General features: G+C 38.6%; 1 protein-coding gene across 5 annotated transcripts in view; it reads left to right on the top strand.

The window, feature by feature from the left end:
• LOC106095948 (uncharacterized) overlaps positions 1 to 6,749 on the top strand; it is a 66,163-nt gene extending 59,414 nt beyond the window's left edge. For all 5 annotated transcript variants that reach the window (XM_013263408.2, XM_013263407.2, XM_013263405.2 and 2 more), the window contains exon 9: positions 4,115 to 6,749. In XM_013263408.2, the coding sequence (XP_013118862.2) occupies positions 4,115 to 6,300 (2,186 nt within the window). In that variant the 3' untranslated portion in view covers positions 6,301 to 6,749. The remainder of the gene's footprint in view (positions 1 to 4,114) is intronic.
• The last annotated feature ends 13,747 nt before the right edge of the window (positions 6,750 to 20,496 follow it).

Below are 20,496 nucleotides of genomic sequence, written 5' to 3'. Positions count from 1 at the left end.
TTATTTGATTTAAAAAGTTTTAGTTTCAGCCCTTAAATTTAGTTCGTATACAAAATACGAAAATAAATAAGTTTTTTGTTTCTGAAAAAACGTTCTATTTAGTGATGAAAGCAAATGTGAGGTTTTTGCAAAAAAAAACAAAACTTGTAAAAGTATGGCTTTTGTACACTTTATGTTGGCGCTTACTGTAAGCTTTCTTATATAACTAAATTCGGTAAAATCCCATAAAAATTAGTTACCTGGATGCTCAAGAAGCCAATTCAGGGCTATATATATTTATAGAACTGTCTGGCTGACGACAGACGGACGAACACATTGATCGACTTAGAATGTGAAAATTAAATCAAAAGGGTTGGAAATCGATTTTTCGAGGCGAGACGAGTAAAAATATTCTCCCCATCATATGGTGGTGACTATAATAAATATTTTCCGCCTTAAATTCTGGCCTTTACAAGTCAAAAACATAGAAAATTGTGAATGGCCCGATATTTTTCGATCTAAATTTTTTCAGCAGATCTCTAGTACTGCATAAAATAAAGGAAGATGACATCTAACTCTCTCAAACTGTAAAATTTATCGCTGATACTGCTTTAAAAGAGTTTCCGTTGCAATTATGATAGCTACTAAAGGGATAACTATTTCAACAGGAAACTGCACCTCGTCAAACACTTTGACGATCTAATTTAGCTAATTTCTTTGCTTTATCTACTCAGTTAGAATCACTTTATGATTCAATTAAGCTATGTCCGTCCTTTCGTTTGTCTGTCTATCGGTGTATATATGTATATGGCAGCTAGATATAGTTCCAGGTTTTATCCGACGTGGACATTTTTGGCTGCAGTAGCGCCGCAATTGTAATCTAAATATGACAAGTTTTCGCATGAAAAATATTTTTCATGTGATATGCACTGATAATGCATATACTGATAATATTCGATAAGGCATTATACTCGATATCATATTTTTATACCCACCACTATAGGATTGGGGGTATATTCACTAAGTCGTTCCGTTTACAACACATCGAAATATCCATTTCCGACCTTATAAACTATATATCTTTGGGATAGTCGTAAAATTTCAAAACAATTAACCGTCCGTGTCCGTGTGCCTGTTCGTCTGTCCATCTGTGTGTCTGTCAGTCACGTTTTAGTATTTAAAAATTGATATATTGAGTTGAAATTTTGCACAGACTCGTATTTCTTTTATATGCAGGTTCAATCTTCATGTCCGAAATCGGACTAAATTTGGATGTAGCTTCATAGAGGCCGATCTGGCGACTAAGGGTCTTAAGGCCATAACAGGTGCATTTTTTGTCCAATTTCGCTGAAATTTGAAACTGTGGGCTGTACTAAGGGCCCCGACATCTGACCCGAATATGGTGTAAAACGGGACCAATATATAGACCAATGTGCTGATTTAGGGTCTTAAGCCCGTAACAAGCGCATTTATTACCCGATTTCGCTGAAATTCTGAACAGTGAGTTCTATTAGGCCCGCCGATATCCGAACCAAATATTGTCCAGATCACAACATATTTGGATATAGTTGCCATATAGACCGATCTGTCGTTTACAACCCGTTTTCGGTGAAATTTGGAACAGTGAGATGTAGCAGGACTCCCGGTATAGTCCAGATCAGTCTTTTTCTAGATATAGCTCCCAGCTTTAATGTCTTGGCCCATAAAAGCTGCATTTATAACCCAATTTCGCTGGAACTTACAACATTGGGCTGCTTGGAGGCATCCGCCATCCGACTCAAATATGGTCCAGATCGAACAATATTTCTATATAGCTGCCATATAGATCGTTCTGCCGATCAAGGGTTTAAGCACATAAATGGCGTATTATTTATACGATTTGGGTAAAATTTGAAATAGTGAGTTGTATTAAGATTCCCGAAATCCGATCCGAATATGGACCAGATCGGACCATATTTAGATATATCAGCCAAATAGACCGATCAGTCGATTAAGGGTCTTAAGCCCATAACAGCGGCAGCGCAATTTTCGACAAAATTGCGGCTTTCAGAAGTCACATCAGGAGATCGGTTTATATAGGAGCTATATCAGGTTATTGACCGATTTTGGACCGTACTTGGCACAGTTGTTGGAAGTCATAACAAAACACTATCTACAATAATTGCGGTTTCTAGGGGCTCAACAAATCAAATCAGGAGATCGGTTTATATGGGAGCTATATCAGGTTATTGACCCATTTAGACCTTACTTGGCACAGTTTTAAGAAGTCATCTGCGTATTCTTAGCCAAATCGAAGAGAAATTGCGGCTTGTAAGGACTCAAGAAGTCAAATCGGGAGATAGGTTTATATGGGAGCAATATCAGGTTATAAACCAATTTGGACCTTTCTAGGCACAGTTGTTGGAAGTCATAACAGAACACTACATGCACAATTTCAGCCAAATCGGACAAAATTGCGGCTTCCAGGGGCTCAAGAAGTCAAATCGGAAGATCGGTTTATATGGGAGCTATATCAAGTTATAGACCAATTTGGACCGTACTAGGCATAGTTGGTGGAAGTCATAACAAAACACCACATGCAAAATTTCATATTATAAGCCAAATCGAAAAAAAATAAGTGCGGCTTGCAAGAGCTCAAGAAATCAAATCAGGAGATCGGTTTATATGGGACCTATATCAGGTTATTGACGGATTTAGACTGTACTTGGCACAGTTTTTAGAAGTCATCTGCGTATTCTTAGCCAAATCGAAGAGAAATTGCGGCTTGTTAGGACTCAAGAAGTCAAATCGGGAGATCGGTTTATATGGGAGCTATATCAGGTTATAGACCGATTTGGACCCCACTTGGCACAGTTGTTGGAAATCATAACAGAACACTACATGGAAAAATTTCAGCCAAATCGGACAAAATTTCAGCTTCCAGGGGCTCAAGAAATCAAATCGGGAGATCGGTTTATATGGGAGCTATATCAGGTTATTGACCGATTAAGACCGTACTTGGCACAGTTTTTAGAAGTCATCTGCGTATTCCTAGCCAAATCGAAGAGAAATTGCGGCTTGTAAGGACTCAAGAAGTCAAATCGGGAGATCGGTTTGTATTGGAGCTATATCAGGTAATAGACCGATTTGGACCACACTTGGCACATTTATTGGAAGTCCTAACATAACACCGCACCGAGATCGGTTTATATGGGAGCTACATCTAAATCTAAACCGATAGGGCTCATTTTCAATCTCCAAAGACCTACATCAATATTAAGTATCTGTGCAAAATTTCAAGCAGTTATCTCTACGTGTTCGATCGCTATCGTGATTTCGACAGACAAGCGGACGGACGGACATGGCTCGATCGACTCAGAACGTCGGGACGATCAAGGATATATATACTTTATGGGGTCTTTCGACTATTATTTCGAGTTGTTACAAACGGAATGACTAGATTTGTATACCCCCTTCCTATGGCGGTGGGTATAACAAATTTGAGATTGACCCTTGGTAAAAATTTAAGTGCACACAACATTTATATTACAAACTTTTAAGTCAACTATCTAAGTTGATTATTTTTGGCAGGCTTCATCTCTCACATATCTAACCAAACATTGGTGATAACAAGTCGGTGTTGGGGTCTAACTGGCTATTCCTTTTAGTTGATTTTTTAGCAAATAATGAACACTTTTTAATTTTTTATATGGCTAATGCACGCTGATATTGTTTTCTTCTCTCAATTTTAGTGAATTAGAAAAAAAAAAAATACCAAACAAATTGTAAAATGCAGATATTGGTGAAATCGAAAGTTGTATTTTACACAAACAAATAAAAACAAAACCAACTTAAAAACAAATCCCAAGTGACAACACCTTTGGGGTTAGTACTGCCAGTAAAAATTGCTTTTACAAAAAAATTGCACCTCACGCACCATTTTTTAGACATTGCAGCCACAAGTGCATCTCGAGCCACACAGAAGGTCATTTTTATGTGGGGGTAGATGTACAAGGCAAAGCGCACAAGCATGGGTTTTAGGCACATCTCTTTCACTGGAACGCATTAAATAAACATTGGCTTTTTAGTTAAACACCCCCCACCCTCCCGTTTCCATGCAAGGCTCCATTAATTGTAATCCCTTTTTGTCTTTTAGATCGCTCCACGGATAAGAGTCACAGGCGATGGGGTTTGAACACCACTTCCACGCCCACCTATTTGGAACGGCGCAACCAATTTCGGCGCAGCGAAATGCGTAATCGCTCCAAGGGCAAAAGGAAGACCATTACGAGTGCGGCATCCATTGAGGTATTCAACGAGACGGCCAATAAGGAGCCCCACAACTTCTTGAAGTCAATTTCCAAAAGTGCCGAAAGCATAAACGAACAGGCCAATTTTGAAATAGAAGGCGTGGAGGACATGGTGCGACTGCGCGATGAAAAATGTGATAATGAGAATTGTCTCAAGGCACACAACTGTACATGCCCCAAGACCAATGGCAAGGAGGAGGACATCAGATCAATGTCAGTCAGACAAATAACTAAATCGTTCCGTTTCGGTGGCAGCGGAAAACCACTGAAGGAGCGCAGTAAGTCGGTGCCGCGCATAAGCATGCAAGTGGGTAACTTGGACAAAATTACCCAGGATCCAACCAAAGAGAATTCTTCTAAATGTGCCAGCGCAGAGAGCGAGGTGACAAATTTCAAAACCTTGCCCAAACGCATGTCGTCCACCTTAAAGAAACAAAAGTCCAAGACTAAAGAAACCTCCACCTTCTACATGGCCCTTAGTGAGTTCGAAGATGCGAGCACCACGGTTTTAAAAATCACCGAATCTTCAGAGAATATCTTAGGCCCCATCAAGCCTGAGGACGTTCAGAACACTGAGGATATGCAACAACAATCAAAGCAGTTGCCCGATGTGATACAAAAGGTTGAGGATAAAAATGCGACTGAAAAAGAGAGACCCCATACTCTGGCCATAACCGCCTCCGAAAAGGCCAAACAGGATGCCCAAATTGTTTTGGACCTACTCAAGAATAGTAAGGAGTTCGACAAACTTTGTTCCAAATTGCAAAAGAAACGCTCATTCGATAAAAATATGGGTTCTCCGAAAATTGGAGATCCTAAATGGACCAAAGAGGGAATGCTGGAAATGCCACCTAGACCACCCTCAAGGTCTCCACCGCCTTTGGAAACCGATATGGAGGGTGAGGAGCTTAAACCCCCCAATGATCATCCTCTGGAGGAGCCTATTTATGAGACTCTCTTGAGAAATGTTCATGTGCCCTACAAATTCTCGCCCGTATTGGCGAGATCAAAGTCTGTGCAATACAACAACAACAATGCTAACCTAACCAAGGAATCGCCAAAAAAGTCTCCACCGCCCAGACCAGAATCGGACTATGTTACCTTGGTCTACAATGCAGAGGGAGTTTTAAAACACATTGATGACGTAGAGGTGTCACAGCCATTGCCCAAGGAAAATGATGCCACTTCTCCATCATCCTCCTCCTCGTCTACAGTAACGTTGAAAAGGGAAAGTATCGATTCGAAAAGTCCCCCCGAAAATAATCTGTCCCCGGATATACCTCAGCTAATGAGCGCCAGTTTCCATGGCACTTCCGACTTCAATCAAGCCAGGTCACACACACCAAAAAGTATTCTCAAGCGGCTTTGGAGCCATTCCACGTTGACCGTGCAAGAGTCATCCTCGCCATCTTCAGCAGCTTTGTGCCGTTCGGTCAGTAGCCTGGAGAGGCGTGGCTCCTCCGAATTCGAAAAAGAGAGGCATTCCGTCTTGCATTTGCAAGGCAGTGAGACCATAGGTGAACGCATGGCGCATGTCGATTATGCAGATCCCAGAACCCTCTTCGCTGTCTGCAAATTTGATCAGGCCAAACAGCTGCAGCGGGACTCTGTCTTTTCGTTGACCTCCTCCAATGATAGTGTTTGTGATACAAAACCTTCAAATCTCAATTCGTCCCATATCAAAGACAACTTCGCCTACGAAGACTGTGTGGAGGCTTGCCTCGAGAACGACTTTAGAGATTCCGCAGTGTACAGTGATGACAATGCGGGGAGGAATGATAAAAATCTAACGCTTAATCTAAGGATGTCCCAAAATCCTCCTCTATTGCCAAAACCGGCGAAAGTTCCTCCATCTCCATTGGACAAAATGCCACTGAAGCGTACAACATCGTCAAACAGGGAACCGGCAACGCCATTGCCTTTACCCCCGGTCAACTTTCGTACACCCGGTGTTATAATGTGTCCCCCGGACTTGAGTCCTTCGAGTACCCGCAGTTGGGTGCTAAAACAAATTGATAATTTTAGCAAATAAGTTTAGAAAACACTCATAGAGTAGCGTTGCCATATTAAACAAAAAAAAAAAGAAATAGTTCTCCAACAACAATTTCTTTGTTCATGCATTTCGAGCATTGAACAGAAAAATTCATCATCCAAAGACTAGGGCTTTGACCAAATAGCAAATGCCTTTAGATTAGACATAGACCAGTTATATTATTGTATTCTGCATAGCATATTTTTGGGCGCATCAATAGTGACTACCCACAATCGCATTTTGCGCCCAAGGCGTATGCATGTATGTATATTGCTATGTAAGTATGTTTGTTTTTAGTATTATATATTTGTAGTGAGTTGCATTATTATTATAATTATTATTACAAAGGATAATAATTTAATATACAAATTAATTTATTTTACATTCACAATAGATGAATGTAATTTTAACAATTGTTTTTATTGTAAACTTTAGCCAATTTTGTAAAGAAAATCAACAATTAAAGAAAAATCAATCGTAAAATGTTACGCATATATGTAAATAACCATAGCTCAGTGTTGTTTTATTCCTAAGCGAATGGGGGAAGGTAAGATGTATGGTTGAAAATGAAATTTCTCGAGTGATTTTTCAGCAAAAGTTATAAGTTTTGGAAATGTTTGATACCATACCGTATCAATTTTTCTTGGTGTGTAAGACATGTGCCGGGCATGTTGGGAAAAAAAAAACTAAATCTGATGCCAAATGTTCATTAATGGTCCGATTTCCAATTTTTGGATAGTGCTCGAAAATTTGTTAAAAAAAACCGCTTGAGGTTCATTACATCTCTTTTGGCATCGGTGGTTTTCGACCTTTCTTTTATTTTTTTTTTTTTTTTGGAGTTTCGGCAGAGCCAGTCTTCGTATTTTGCGATTTACAAAGGCATTTGTGGTTCGATTTTCATTTTGACATTTCTGGCTACCGCAATAGGAAAAAATCGGCAAAAATATATATATGAGAGCTACATATAAATCTAGGCACTCCGGTAACCGAGTTGGAGGCATGCTCGGATTGCCAAAGCGGGTGTCCTGGGTCCGATTCCTAGCAGAGGCCTTGATGTGTTGCTACTGTGGTATCCAATGCACTTAAAATTGTTAAACTGAGCCTTGAAAGGACTTCCACTCTTACCTAGCCATACCTACATGTAAATCTGGACGTCAATCATAAAACCTCCAAAAAAAAAAAAAAACCAAAATTGTTTTTTCTACCGCCTTAAAAGACCATATCGGATGAAAAATATATATGGGAGATCTAAATCTGACCCAATTTTGATAAAATTTTGCACACATATTGAAACTTCACACGATACGTCTCATGCTAAAATTTTGTAAAGATAGGACCAAGAGTGTGGATACAAGGACTTAAAAGAGCAAATCTGGACTGATTTTTTCAAATCAATTGCGTTCGTCCTTGGACCAAAGAAGTGACTTGTGCAAAATAATATGAAAATCGGATAAAAAATCGGACAATGCACGGATAGACAGGCAGACATAGCTAAATCGAATCAGGAAGTGATTCAATGGATCTAGCTCTTCTCCTTCATAGCATTGCAAACAAATGCACAAAGTTATGGTACCCTGTACCACAGAGGTGGTGTAGGGTATAGAGATAAGGGAAAAATTGTCCCCCATACACTTGCCCCATAAGCTGATACCACGTTTCTTTTCTACTCTCAAATACCTTCCAATTGAATCTCTATTGTGCGGATCGGTATATAATCCGGTTTGAGGAGGTTTTAGGTTGGGGCTGTCCCCCGATAACTTACCCCCAAATTTGCATACGAAATTCTTGGTTCTGAAAATATGCGCCGAGGTCCATCAAAATTGGTGCAGAATTGGATATATTGTAGCTCCCACATTGTACATAAAGTTAGGTGTAGGGTATTATACAGTCGGCACTGCCCGACTTTTGCCCTTCCTTACTGGTTTTGCTTAAATCGGTCACTTATCTCCTTGATCTGGCTTTTTTGAAAACTGTGGTGAATACGTTCGAATTATTGAAGATATCAAATTTCGCAAATGGGCTTTACCTTCATACTTGATTACTGCTTTCGATTTTACTTTTTTTTATCCGACTGGATTTATGGATATACATTTTACATGACTGAAAGCTTCCCAAATGTCTATCTTCTGATCTTCCTGCTAGCATCGAAACACAGATTGATAGAGTTATTCGCAAAATATCCGCATAAGCGCCAAGGTGTTCTTCTAAGGAGAGACAGTGTTATCTTCTTAAAATTAAGCTGAAAAAATTATGACAATTTTTAAAAAGCGTCCCATTTTACATACTTCTCCCCTATAATATTCACTTGAGATTGTTTTGGGTGATGAAAACGTCTCAATAGTATTTCTTCAAGTATTGAATTGAAATGAATCAATCAAATGACTACGAATACAAGTCATTCTTTGAACGAACAAAGTGCAAATTTTAAACATTCCCAACAAAAACCAAAATAAAAAAACCGATCTTAAGAAATTACAGAGTCATGTACCCATGACACCGACTGACTGTGAATTTGCCTACAGCCATAGGTATTATGACTGTGCGTTCATCTGCACAGTAGTAAAATAGCTCGGTCACCCAAAGAGATTGCCAGGGGTACCATGGTCAATGAATGAACAACTGTCGTATCATGTGACTAGGCCAGATTCATGGTATTCTCCACACAAAGCTTGCAATACCAGTGAAAGCCATTCTCCTGACTTCACATTAGATAGTCAATTGTAACGAAAAAAAAAAACTATTGCTTTGCATGCTCCTAGAGGAGCAAGTGAAGGCCATGGCTTTAGCTGCAATGTAAAAGAGTATCAATAGTCATGTGTATATGTTTATGATGTAAAATTGCAGCAAAGATTGTGAGAATTGACCGGAGGGATGTGTAAAACTTTTAATTAGAGTCTGTTAAATGGTTACTTCGTTTCTCCAATGAACTATGATGAGCTAATTCATCATTATGGTCGATTATTAAACATCTGTGTATATCTTTCACAGCAGTGAAACGGTATGCAACCTTTAACCATTGTACAATGGTCATAGGCCACTGGCTGCATAAATAAAGGGTGATTTTTTTGAGGTTAGGATTTTCATGCATTAGTATTTGACAGATCACGTGGGATTTCAGACATGGTGTCAAAGAGAAAGATGCTCAGTATGCTTTGACATTTCATCATGAATAGACTTACTAACGAGCAACGCTTGCAAATCATTTTCAGTGAATCATTTTCAGTGAAATCATTTTCAGTGAATCGACAAATTTTGTTCAGCGATGAGGCTCATTTCTGGTTGAATGGCTACGTAAATAAGCAAAATTGCCGCATTTGGAGTGAAGAGCAACCAGAAGCCGTTCAAGAACTGCCCATGCATCCCGAAAAATGCACTGTTTGGTGTGGTTTGTACGCTGGTGGAATCATTGGACCGTATTTTTTCAAAGATGCTGTTGGACGCAACGTTACGGTGAATGAACACATTTCGAACCGAACACTGATTTTGGTAATAAAATTCAATGATTTGCAAGCGTTGCTCGTTAGTAAGTCTATTCATGATGAAATGTCAAAGCATACTGAGCATCTTTCTCTTTGACACCATGTCTGAAGTCCCACGTGATCTGTCAAATACTAATGCATGAAAATCCTAACCTCAAAAAAATCACCCTTTATTTATGACCTATACCATTTTCGTTCCTCTAGGAATTTTGTAACATTGGATTTGCTTGTAATGAGTAGAGGCCAGCTCTCGGATGCATCTTTTACGAAGTTGCAGAATCTTATCCAGGGGTTTTCGACTCTTTCAAATATAATCTCATTCGACTCATTCTAATATTTTCTTTACTTAGACTGAGAGATGTACGCAACCTATTCTTAGATCAAACAGTTTTGTGGATATTGTGGTCCACGGTCGTTTTTGCCTCTTCGTTTGGTCCCAAGACTTGCAGACTTAAGTCATTCGTATAGGACGTCCGCTTGACCATCATTGTCCTTCAATGTCCTCCTTAAATTCCACTTCCTTTTCAGGTCGTAAGTTCACTTGAGCAAACAACTATAATTGAATTTTGTAAATAACTAACCGGCTGAACCGATTACCTTGAAATTTTTACAGATTGTGTAGGTTGGTCTGGAAGGAAACATAGGCTATATAATTTTTCGATATCGGGAGGGGGGCGGACTCTCCCCTTAACCACAATAGTACTACTCAAAAATAAAAGTAGACCGATCGGGACAATATGGGATTCAAATCAAAGGTATTCAAGAGTAGAGTACGAATTTCATAATAAAAGTTGGGTCCAAGTACCTGGGGGGCCGCCCCAGCCCAAAACCCCCTAAAATAGGTTTATTTGACGATCATGACAATATGGGACTCAAATGAATGGTATTCGAGAGTAGATAACGAATATGGTCAGAAAGTAGGAATAGTATTTATAATTTGTTGATAACGGAAGGGGGCGGACCCTCCACCGTTACCCCAAAAACACCACCCAAAATCTAAAGTGGACCGATAAGAACAATATGGGTATCAAATGAAAAGTATGCGGGAGTAGATAATGAAACTGGCATAGAAATTCATGTCGAAGTATTGGGAGGTCACCCCACACCCACAAAAACGCCCAAACCGGGCACATTAGCCAATCACGGATGTATGGTACTCGGTTTGTTTGTTCCGTATAAACTGTAAAACGGCTGAACTGATTTTTCGAAATTTTCGCATATTGTGTAGGTTGATCTGGAAAGAAACATAGGTTATATAATTTTTCGGTACCGGAAGGGAGACGGAAACTCCCCCTTATGACAAAAACACAACCCAAAATCAAAAGTGGACCGATCGCGATAATAAAGGTACCAAATGAAAGGTATTGGAGAATAAAATACGAATATGGTATTAAAATTTGTGTGTAAGTACCCATCGAACCGCCCCAAACCAAAACTCCCTCAAACAGATATATTGATCATTTCAATATGGGGCTCAAATGAAAGTTTTTCGGGAGAAGATTTCGAATGTGGCATACAAAATCAGATCGAAGTATAGGGGGTCACACCACCCCTCAAAAACGCCATTAGACCCATTATGACTATATGATACTTGGTTGAACCGATTTTCTTAAAATTTTCATAGATTGTGTACGTTTGTCTGGAAGGAAACATAGGCTTTATAATTTTTAGATATCGTTCCCCTTTCCCCAAAAACGCCACCCATATCCGAAATCGGTCTGATGGGCACAATAAAGGTATCAAATGAAAGCTATTGGAGACCAGAAAACAAATATGGTATTTAGATTTGGGTCCAAGCAACCAGCGGGCCCCCCTACCCCAAAAATCCTCTAAACAGATGTAATCGAAGTTCATGTCAATATGGGACTCGCATGAAAAGTATTAGGCAGTAGATTAAAAATATGGCATAAAACATTAGGTCCAAGTAATGGGAGGTCGCCCACCCCCAAATATTCCCAAATGGGCATATTAGTCGACCACGGCTATATGGGACTCAAATGAAAGGTATTAGGAAGTAGATTACGATTATGACCTTAAAATTTGCGTTCAAATCTACGTGGCGCTTTTCCTCCTAAAGCTAGGTCAAATGGGTTATTTGACCCATTATCACAATATGGGACTCAATTGAAAGGTATTTGAGAGTAGAAAACGAATTTGATATCTAATTTTGGATCCAAGTGTTTGGGGTACGCCCTAAAGCACCCTTAAACAGAACTTCATATCCGTTGGGAATTAATAACAAATTTGATACAGATTTTCAGTGAAAAGTGCCGGTGGCTGCTCCAGCCCCCAAAACACTCTACAAACGGTTCATATTTACCGGCCTTGGCAAAATGGGGCTCAAATTAAAGGGATTTGGAAGTGCAGCACGAATTTGGTATCCATATTTGGGACGAAATGTCTGAGGTGCCATCCCTCCCCTAATGAGAACATTACCCTAAGGAAGAACATTTCCCACCATCGGAACCAAGAAGGGGCAAACTGTCACACATCAATGAGTATTTTCCGATTCAAGTTTAAACTCAATGATGAGGGAACTTTTTTTTATAGCCGAGTCCGAACGACGTTCCGCAGTGCGACATCTCTTTGGGGAAATTTTTTAAATGACCATGCATGGCATTGTACCTCACAAATGCCGCAACCTTAAGAAGAGATAAACACCGCTATGTCCGATGTTCTCGCCAGGATTCGAACGCGTTCCGCGTAATAGGCTACAATGGCACGAATTCGATATCCACCTTCAGAGAGAAGTGTTCCCACCCTAAAAAGATATTAGAGAGTAAAAGAAGGCGCTGCGGAGCGGGCCCAGCTCGACTAGTATCTAAATATAAACCGATCTGAACCATAAAGGACACGGATGTCGAATTGCCTAACATAAGTTACTTTAATTTGATGTAGACAAATTAAACAAGGATATAATAATCATCGTATTTTATTATAACTCCACTACAATATGCGTAGTTATATCTTAATAGGGGCTGGTCTCGGTCATATTTTATTCAGGTTCCGAGAACTCATATACAAGTAAATTTTTCGCACAATAAATCTGCTTTTTATGGGATTAAGACCCTAATTGGAAGATCGGTCTATATGACAGCTATTTCTATATAGTCTGATCTGACCCATATTTGGGGCGGATGTCGGGAGGCTAAAAATACTCACTATTTCAACTTTCACCGAAATCGGAGAAAAAATAAAGCTATTATCGGCTTCAGACCCTTTATCTACCGATCGGTATATATGACAGCTATTTCTTAATATAGTCCGATCTGAACCATGTTGAGGTGGGATATCGGGAGGCTGAAAACAACTCACTGTTTCAAATTTTAGCGATATCGGGTAATAAATAAAGACCCCATATCGACATCGGTCTATGTGACAGCCATATATAAATATAGTCTGATCTGAACCATATTCGGGTCCTATGTTGGGTGGTCTAAAAATACTCATTGTTTCAAATTTCAAATGTTTCAGCAAAATCGGTTAAAAAATAACGATTTTATGGGCTTCAGACCTTTATCGGGAGATCGGTCTATATGGCAGCAATATAGTCCGATCAGGTGTCGGGAGGCTTAAGATAATTCACTGTCTCAAATTTCAGTAAAATCGGATGAAAATTAAAGTTTTAATGGGCATTATCGGCAGATCGGTCTATATAGCAGCTATATCCAAATATGGTCCGATTTGGCCCGTTTAAGAACTTAACCAGCGTGCATCAAAAAGACTGTGCCAAATTTCAGCTCAATAACTCAATTTTTGAAGGCTGTAGATTGATTACAATAGACGGACGGACAGATGAACAGAAGGACAGACACATGGACATCGTTAAATCGTCTTAGAATTTTACGACGATCCGAAATATATATACTTTGTAGAGTCGGTAATTGATATTTCGATGTGTTGCAAACGGAATGACTAAATGAATATATCTCCTATGCTACGGTGGTGGGTATAAAAAAATATATCTACAAAAGTTACGAGTATATTATTGGACTTTATGCTTGAAATTGCATTACCATTGAACATCACGTTTATGCAGCAACAGTACCCTCTCTTGGAGCTTTTCGAGCTTAGAAATACCGAATTGGTCGAGACAAACCTGCAGACTCACTCACATGACACGTTCGTGTGGATGTTGACCACGTTTTACATTTTTCATTGGAGAGGATTCCTGTAGATGCTTCACTTCCTACATGAACGATAAACGGCTCACGTTCAAATTGCTAAAAGTTGCATGTATGTTATGAATATTTTGTTTTATAATTTTGTGGTTATTCCACATCTCGAGGTAGCTTACAATGTTTATGTGGCCACTTTAATTTAGTTCCTGTTGAATATCGACTCTCCGGCCATGATTACTCCTAGGCAATTCCATTTCGCGTGTGATCGCTAGCGAGCCATGCAGCAGTGGAGTTTGTTGATTCAATCAATTTGCAATTTTCGCCCATTTCTCGTATTAACGATAATTACTGAATACATTAAACAGTCCCGAAAATGTTTTGCAGCAATTAGCAGATAATTATTACATTTTATTGGGGACAGTAAAAGAAAAGATGTATCATATTAAGGAAGATGAAAAAGTATTCATCATAATTAATTTTCTGGAGAATAAAAAATAAATGAATTGGTCTAGGCCACCGTAGCGCAGAGGTTAGCATGTCCGCCTATGACGCTGAATCCCTGGGGTCGAATGCTGGCGAGAGCATGAAAAACATTTTCAGCGGTGGTTATGCCATTTAAAAGCCTCTTCCCAAATTGGTGATGTACTTCAACACTCCGTTTGGACTCGACTATAAAAAGGAGGCCCTTTATCATTGAGCTTAAACTTGTTTCAGACAGCACCCATTGATATGTGAGAAGTTTGCCGCTGTTCTTTAATGGAATGTCAGCGGGAAAATTTGCATTTGCAATGAATTGCTTTAGAATTGCTTGCGAATTGAAGTCATCCAATTGTTTGCCGTTCTGCGAACAAAAAGGATTTTAAGCTTTATCGAGTTTTTTTTTCAATATGACAAGAAGTTGATCACACGACAATATTTGTAGGAAAACCTGCACACTGGGAGCGCCAGCGAGAGCCATTGCAACGCTACATGTGGATACCATTGAAGGAATTTTATTTGTGTGGACAATAAATCCATCTCTTCAACACAAACACATCCATTGGAAAAAGAACAGCTAGTAGACTTGGTGTCGAACTTAATTGGTTCGAACTTACATCACAAAGGCGTTTTCGCAATGAATTCGATAAAAGTACAACGTAAGGCTCTTAAAGCCTTCAAACCTGGGGATATCCGATAATGACCTCCTTAGCCAAGAGGTTGAAACGCATCAGACCATGTTTGGTGTTGTGGTATCTTCTGACTGACTGACTTCTACTTTTCCCTTGCAAAGAATTATTCGATCAATAAGCTCGTCTCGACAGAGGAATAGATTCTTAGATAAAAAAATCAACAAAATTAATTTAAATTAAAAAAAAAAAAACACTAAAAAAATTGAATAGATTTTTTTTTTAATTTTATTGTAACCCGGTGTAATATACGTCACATTAAATTGATATGTCAGGATTTGATACTATGATTTTCCTAGGATGGGACAATTAAAGGGACAGTAATTGTTACCTTTATGAGGGCCAGGTCGGTCCATATTTTAATATTGCTGCCATATAGACCGATCTTTCTACTTAAGATCTTGGACCCATATAAGTACAATTTCTTAGAAGGTTTCGCTGCAATCTTGAAAAGAGATATGTGCCGAATATTATCCCGACCAGACTACACTTGGTTGTAGCTGTCATACCGAGCGAGCTCCCGATTTGAATCAACTTTGACGAAGTTTATGGCAGTGAGTTGTTTTAAACTCCATAATCACCGTGCCAAATTGAATCCATATTGAATTATCTATGAATACTAGCTGGATCGGGCCCGCTCCGCTGCGCCTTATTTTACTTTAAATGGAACAAAATTTTCATTGGATGTCAAAGTGGGTGGGAAAAACATTAGCCGGAAGTCGGTTCCACATACGAACGGTTCGGGCGAAATAGGAATACTCTCTATAATGTATTGTGCGGTCCGCTGGCCAATCAATTACAAACGGGTGTGAGTTCCTGGAATGTCTAGTATCCCTGACATACATCCTTACAACAGGAATAAAAAGAGTAATATCAGACGAACACACAGTATGAAAGTACCGATAGAATAGCGCAAAACAACCCACATTGCGACGATGGTGAAGGGAGGCAACAGAGTTGGATACTCCACTGTCCCCAATCAACGCCATCGCTCTCCTCTGTACACGGTCCAGTAGCTCCAAGGATGATTTTGAAGCTCCAGCCCATGTGAGTTGTACTCCATTTTCGGCCTTATGAAAATTAAAAAGCTTTTAATGATATACCATGCTACGAAAATAGTATATCGCTTGACAAACAGTTTAACAATATACAATAAGTGCCTTCATCTGAATCCCATATGATCTTTATTGGACTACGAATTTAAGTTTGGACGTAAGGTGTACTCCATTCTTAAAATACTTTAATTCAGCTCGATATTCTCATGTTTTCTCTGATTTAGGGGGTGAGGAGGTCCCCTCGACACATGGGCCTGAAAAAATATCAGCATCGTGCTCTTCTCTCAAATACCTTTTATTTAAACTCCATATTGCCATTGGTTTTGAGGGGAGTCTACAGGATAAGGCGCCCCCCAAATACATGGCCCCAAAATTGGTTATCAAATTCGTTTTCTAATCTCAAATACCTTTCATTTGAGCCAAATATTGGCTATTTTGGTTATTTTGGGGAAGTGGTGATGCCTTAAATAAAGGGTGATTTTTTTGAGGTTAGGATTTTCATGCATTAGTATTTGACAGATCACGTGGGATTTCAGACATGGTGTCAAAGAGAAAGATGCTCAGTATGCTTTGACATTTCATCATTAATAGACTTACTAACGAGCAACGCTTGCAAATCATTGAATTTATTACCAAAATCAGTGTTCGGTTCGAAATGTGTTCATTCACCGTAACGTTGCGTCCAACAGCATCTTTGAAAAAATACGGTCCAATGATTCCACCAGCGTACAAACCACACCAAACAGTGCATTTTTCGGGATGCATGGGCAGTTCTTGAACGGCTTCTGGTTGCTCTTCACTCCAAATGCGGCAATTTTGCTTATTTACGTAGCCATTCAACCAGAAATGAGCCTCATCGCTGAACGGTGAATGAACACATTTCGAACCGAACACTGATTTTGGTAATAAAATTCAATGATTTGCAAGCGTTGCTCGTTAGTAAGTCTATTCATGATGAAATGTCAAAGCATACTGAGCATCTTTCTCTTTGACACCATGTCTGAAATCCCACGTGATCTGTCAAATACTAATGCATGAAAATCCTAACCTCAAAAAAATCACCCTTTATTTCCAAGAAACCTTCCAAATGGGCGCAGGTTGATTGGGACATAAAGGGGTTTCAAATCAAAGGTCTTAGGGAGTAGAGTACAAATCGAAAATGCAAATACAACTGACTGTGAAGGATCTCTGGCTCATTCAAAATTTTGTATCTGATATGGTACAACACAAACATATTAAATAATGTATTTAAATAAGGATCCGTTGCTGTGAAAGTTCAAATTATTTCTAGACATATCCAATATTACCGAAAAGCCGTGGTAGGGTGGTACTCTGTTTCGAGTGGCATCTTTTATATATAAATGAAGTTTTTTAATATTATTGTAAATATTATTTTGTAAATATTTCTTGATATTTAAAATTTTTCATAAAATTTCATAGGAATTTTTTTATTCAAGCCTATCGATTCCAGTTAACCGATTTCCAGCAATTATTAAAAATCTTTTAGACACTAATTAGCGCTGTTTTTTTTCAGCGTTTTTCGACGCATTTAAATTTAGCCAGTTATCTTTCTGCCAAATAATATTTAATTTACAAATAATTATTAAAATCTAATTTATCAAATCCCTTAATGCGCTCTATTTAGCATCGACATTGCAAAATTTTGTTAACAATTTTTTTTTTTGAGGGGCTATCAAATCACTGCCCAATTGATTTTATTACCCAGTAGACAGTTATAAGACAAAAGCAACGGAAAAGCCCAACAAAGCAATTCGATTAACATTTCAATCGCACAACAACACCCCAAAGTGTGCTAATACCCTCAAGTTAATCGAATTCGGATTGTGGTAGGTTTTTGTCTTATGCGCATATTAAACGCTTTCGTAACACAGTGATCGCTTCAAGGTCACATTCAAACCGAATGATTTACTAATCAATCTTACTTAACTGTTTTATACGCACATTACGATTTGATATCAAAACGGAATATGTTTTACGTTTAAATTGAATTTTCAAACTACCTGCGCATATTCCAGGAAATAAAAATGTATCATTTTAATGCCATTTTCTGAAAATTCATAATACACGGAGACATTTAAAATTGAAAAAAAAGGAAAAAATTTTAAAATCGCACAAAAAAAAAGAGTAATATCTTAAAATTTTAATTTTGGCTACGGCGATTTTCGCAGTTTTGCCGGCGCTATTTGTTATTATTTATAGGGAAAAATGATTTAAAAAATCCGCAATTTATAAAATATTAATATTCTGTTTTAGGGCCAACAAAGTCTGTGTTTCTCTCAATTGCAACAGTCATTAAAGGTATAGGATGATTTTTAGCAATTATTTTTTTTGGCAACACTGGTTTAAATAGCTCACGCACGTTTCGTGTTTTTTTTTCACTGTCAAACATCGTCAGTTTGGTCTATAATTTAACCATGATTCGTCCTACAAAACGAACAACGCTTACAAATAATTGAATTTTATTTTAAAAAAAGCGTGATCTGTTAAGAAAGTTAATCACGCGTTTCTTCCATTTCCATATTAATTCTGCTCATTTTTGGCTCAATGGTTACTTAAATAAGCAGAATTATCAAATTTGGAGTGAAGACCAACCAGAAGCAATGCATCCAGAAAAAAATCACAGTTTGGTGCGGTTTATGGGCTGGTGGCATCATTGGACCGTACTTCTTCAAAGATGATGCGAATCGCAACGTAACTGTGAATGGTGAGCGCTGAAGAAGTATGATATCCAATTTTTTTTTGCCCAAAATACAAGAGCTTGATTTGCATGACGTGTGGTTTCAACAAGACAGTGCCACATGCCACACAGCACGGGTAAAAATAGACTTATTGAGAGATGAGTTATGTGATTAATTTATTTTGCGATCGTGACCGGTCGATTGACCGCCTAATCTTCAAACATTAAGATTACGTACTATCGATTCAAATATGGATTTCATGCATTTTTCTGAATTTAATGCCTTTTTTTAAACTTTCCTATAACTCTTAACAAATCATCCCTTATTAAGCTTAAACTTAACACAGTTTCATCTTTTGTCGATACGCAAATTAAGATCTTGAACGGTTATTGGACAAAGCCGAACCCACTTTTTTCGCAAATAGACCTATCTCTCAATTTAAAGCGACTATGTCATAATAAGTGTATTTTTAATCAGAGTTGGCCAAACCCGGACCCCATTAGTTACTCAATAGGCCGATCCCCTGATTTAGCGTAATGATTCAATAACAACTATATTTTAAATCCCATTTCGCTGAAATAAGTAGCGATATGATCCAATATAATTGCCTATAACTTGGCACTTCAGATTGGCAGTGGTTAAAAAGCCTCCCCGTTAGACTTTGTTTGTTCACTGTATTCCGCGATCTCTGCTTTTTGCTATAAAGCTTCGGCAAAAGCAAAGTTCATGGTCCATTAAATACCCTCTCTTCCTACACATTTTGCATTTCTTTCAAACAGCCAACATACATAGTTTTCTACAAGTTGAGAAGGTATATTCAAGTAATTAGAATAGCCAGCATATACTCAAAGAGGCGTTAATTTCAAAAAATAAAATGAAAAACGCATATCTCATTGCCCTCAACCATCATTACTGTCATTGACTCTATTAATGTTAGCAGAACAAATCCGCGGAAACAATTAAAATTACCAAATGAAGCCACAGAGCGAAATGTTATGAATCATGGTTTATCATGAAGCTTACGAAGCTGCAAGATCGGCCCATTAGTGGTTGAAATGACCGTGATTTCTTCTCTTACGCACGGGCAACTGGCCAGCAGCTAGCCAGTCAGCTAGTCGAACGTTTAAAGTCGCATTCAATGAGGGGGTTTTACCACTCACATCTCTAGGCATTGACGGAGACGTTAATTACGAGTACAATGCTTCGTTTTGACAATTTTGAAGGTTTAGGTTTTTGGCAAAAAGAAGTCTGCATTGAATTCGAACTCGCACACATACCCACACACACACATACACTTCTTGCAATGGATGTGTATGGGCATATGCTAGCGCCAATGGTCTCTGGGATAGCCAGAAAGATCTTAACCCCTCTGAGGGTTCATGTAATTTCCGCACATTAAAATGTCCCATGATGGTGATGGTCGTATGTATTGTCAAGCAAAGCAAGTATTTGCTACCGAAGAAGACTAAACGATAAATACAACTTTAGGTCCCATGTAAATCTTAGCCAACAACGGTTTCTCTGTGCTTTTTTTTTTCTTGTGTTCAAATCCCAAAAATTCAGCAAAACTGCCATAAATCCAAAGCCGCAAATAAATAACCGTTCCCAATGCGCCACCGCTACTGTGGAATCATGGATCGATGCAATGGCCAAGAGATGACATGAAAAGAGCCAAT

This window comes from Stomoxys calcitrans, chromosome 5 (genome assembly GCF_963082655.1).
Source record: "Stomoxys calcitrans chromosome 5, idStoCalc2.1, whole genome shotgun sequence".
Taxonomy (NCBI): Eukaryota; Metazoa; Arthropoda; class Insecta; order Diptera; family Muscidae; genus Stomoxys; species Stomoxys calcitrans.
Note: the sequence above shows the minus strand (reverse complement) of the source record. Positions and strands in the feature narration are given on the sequence as shown.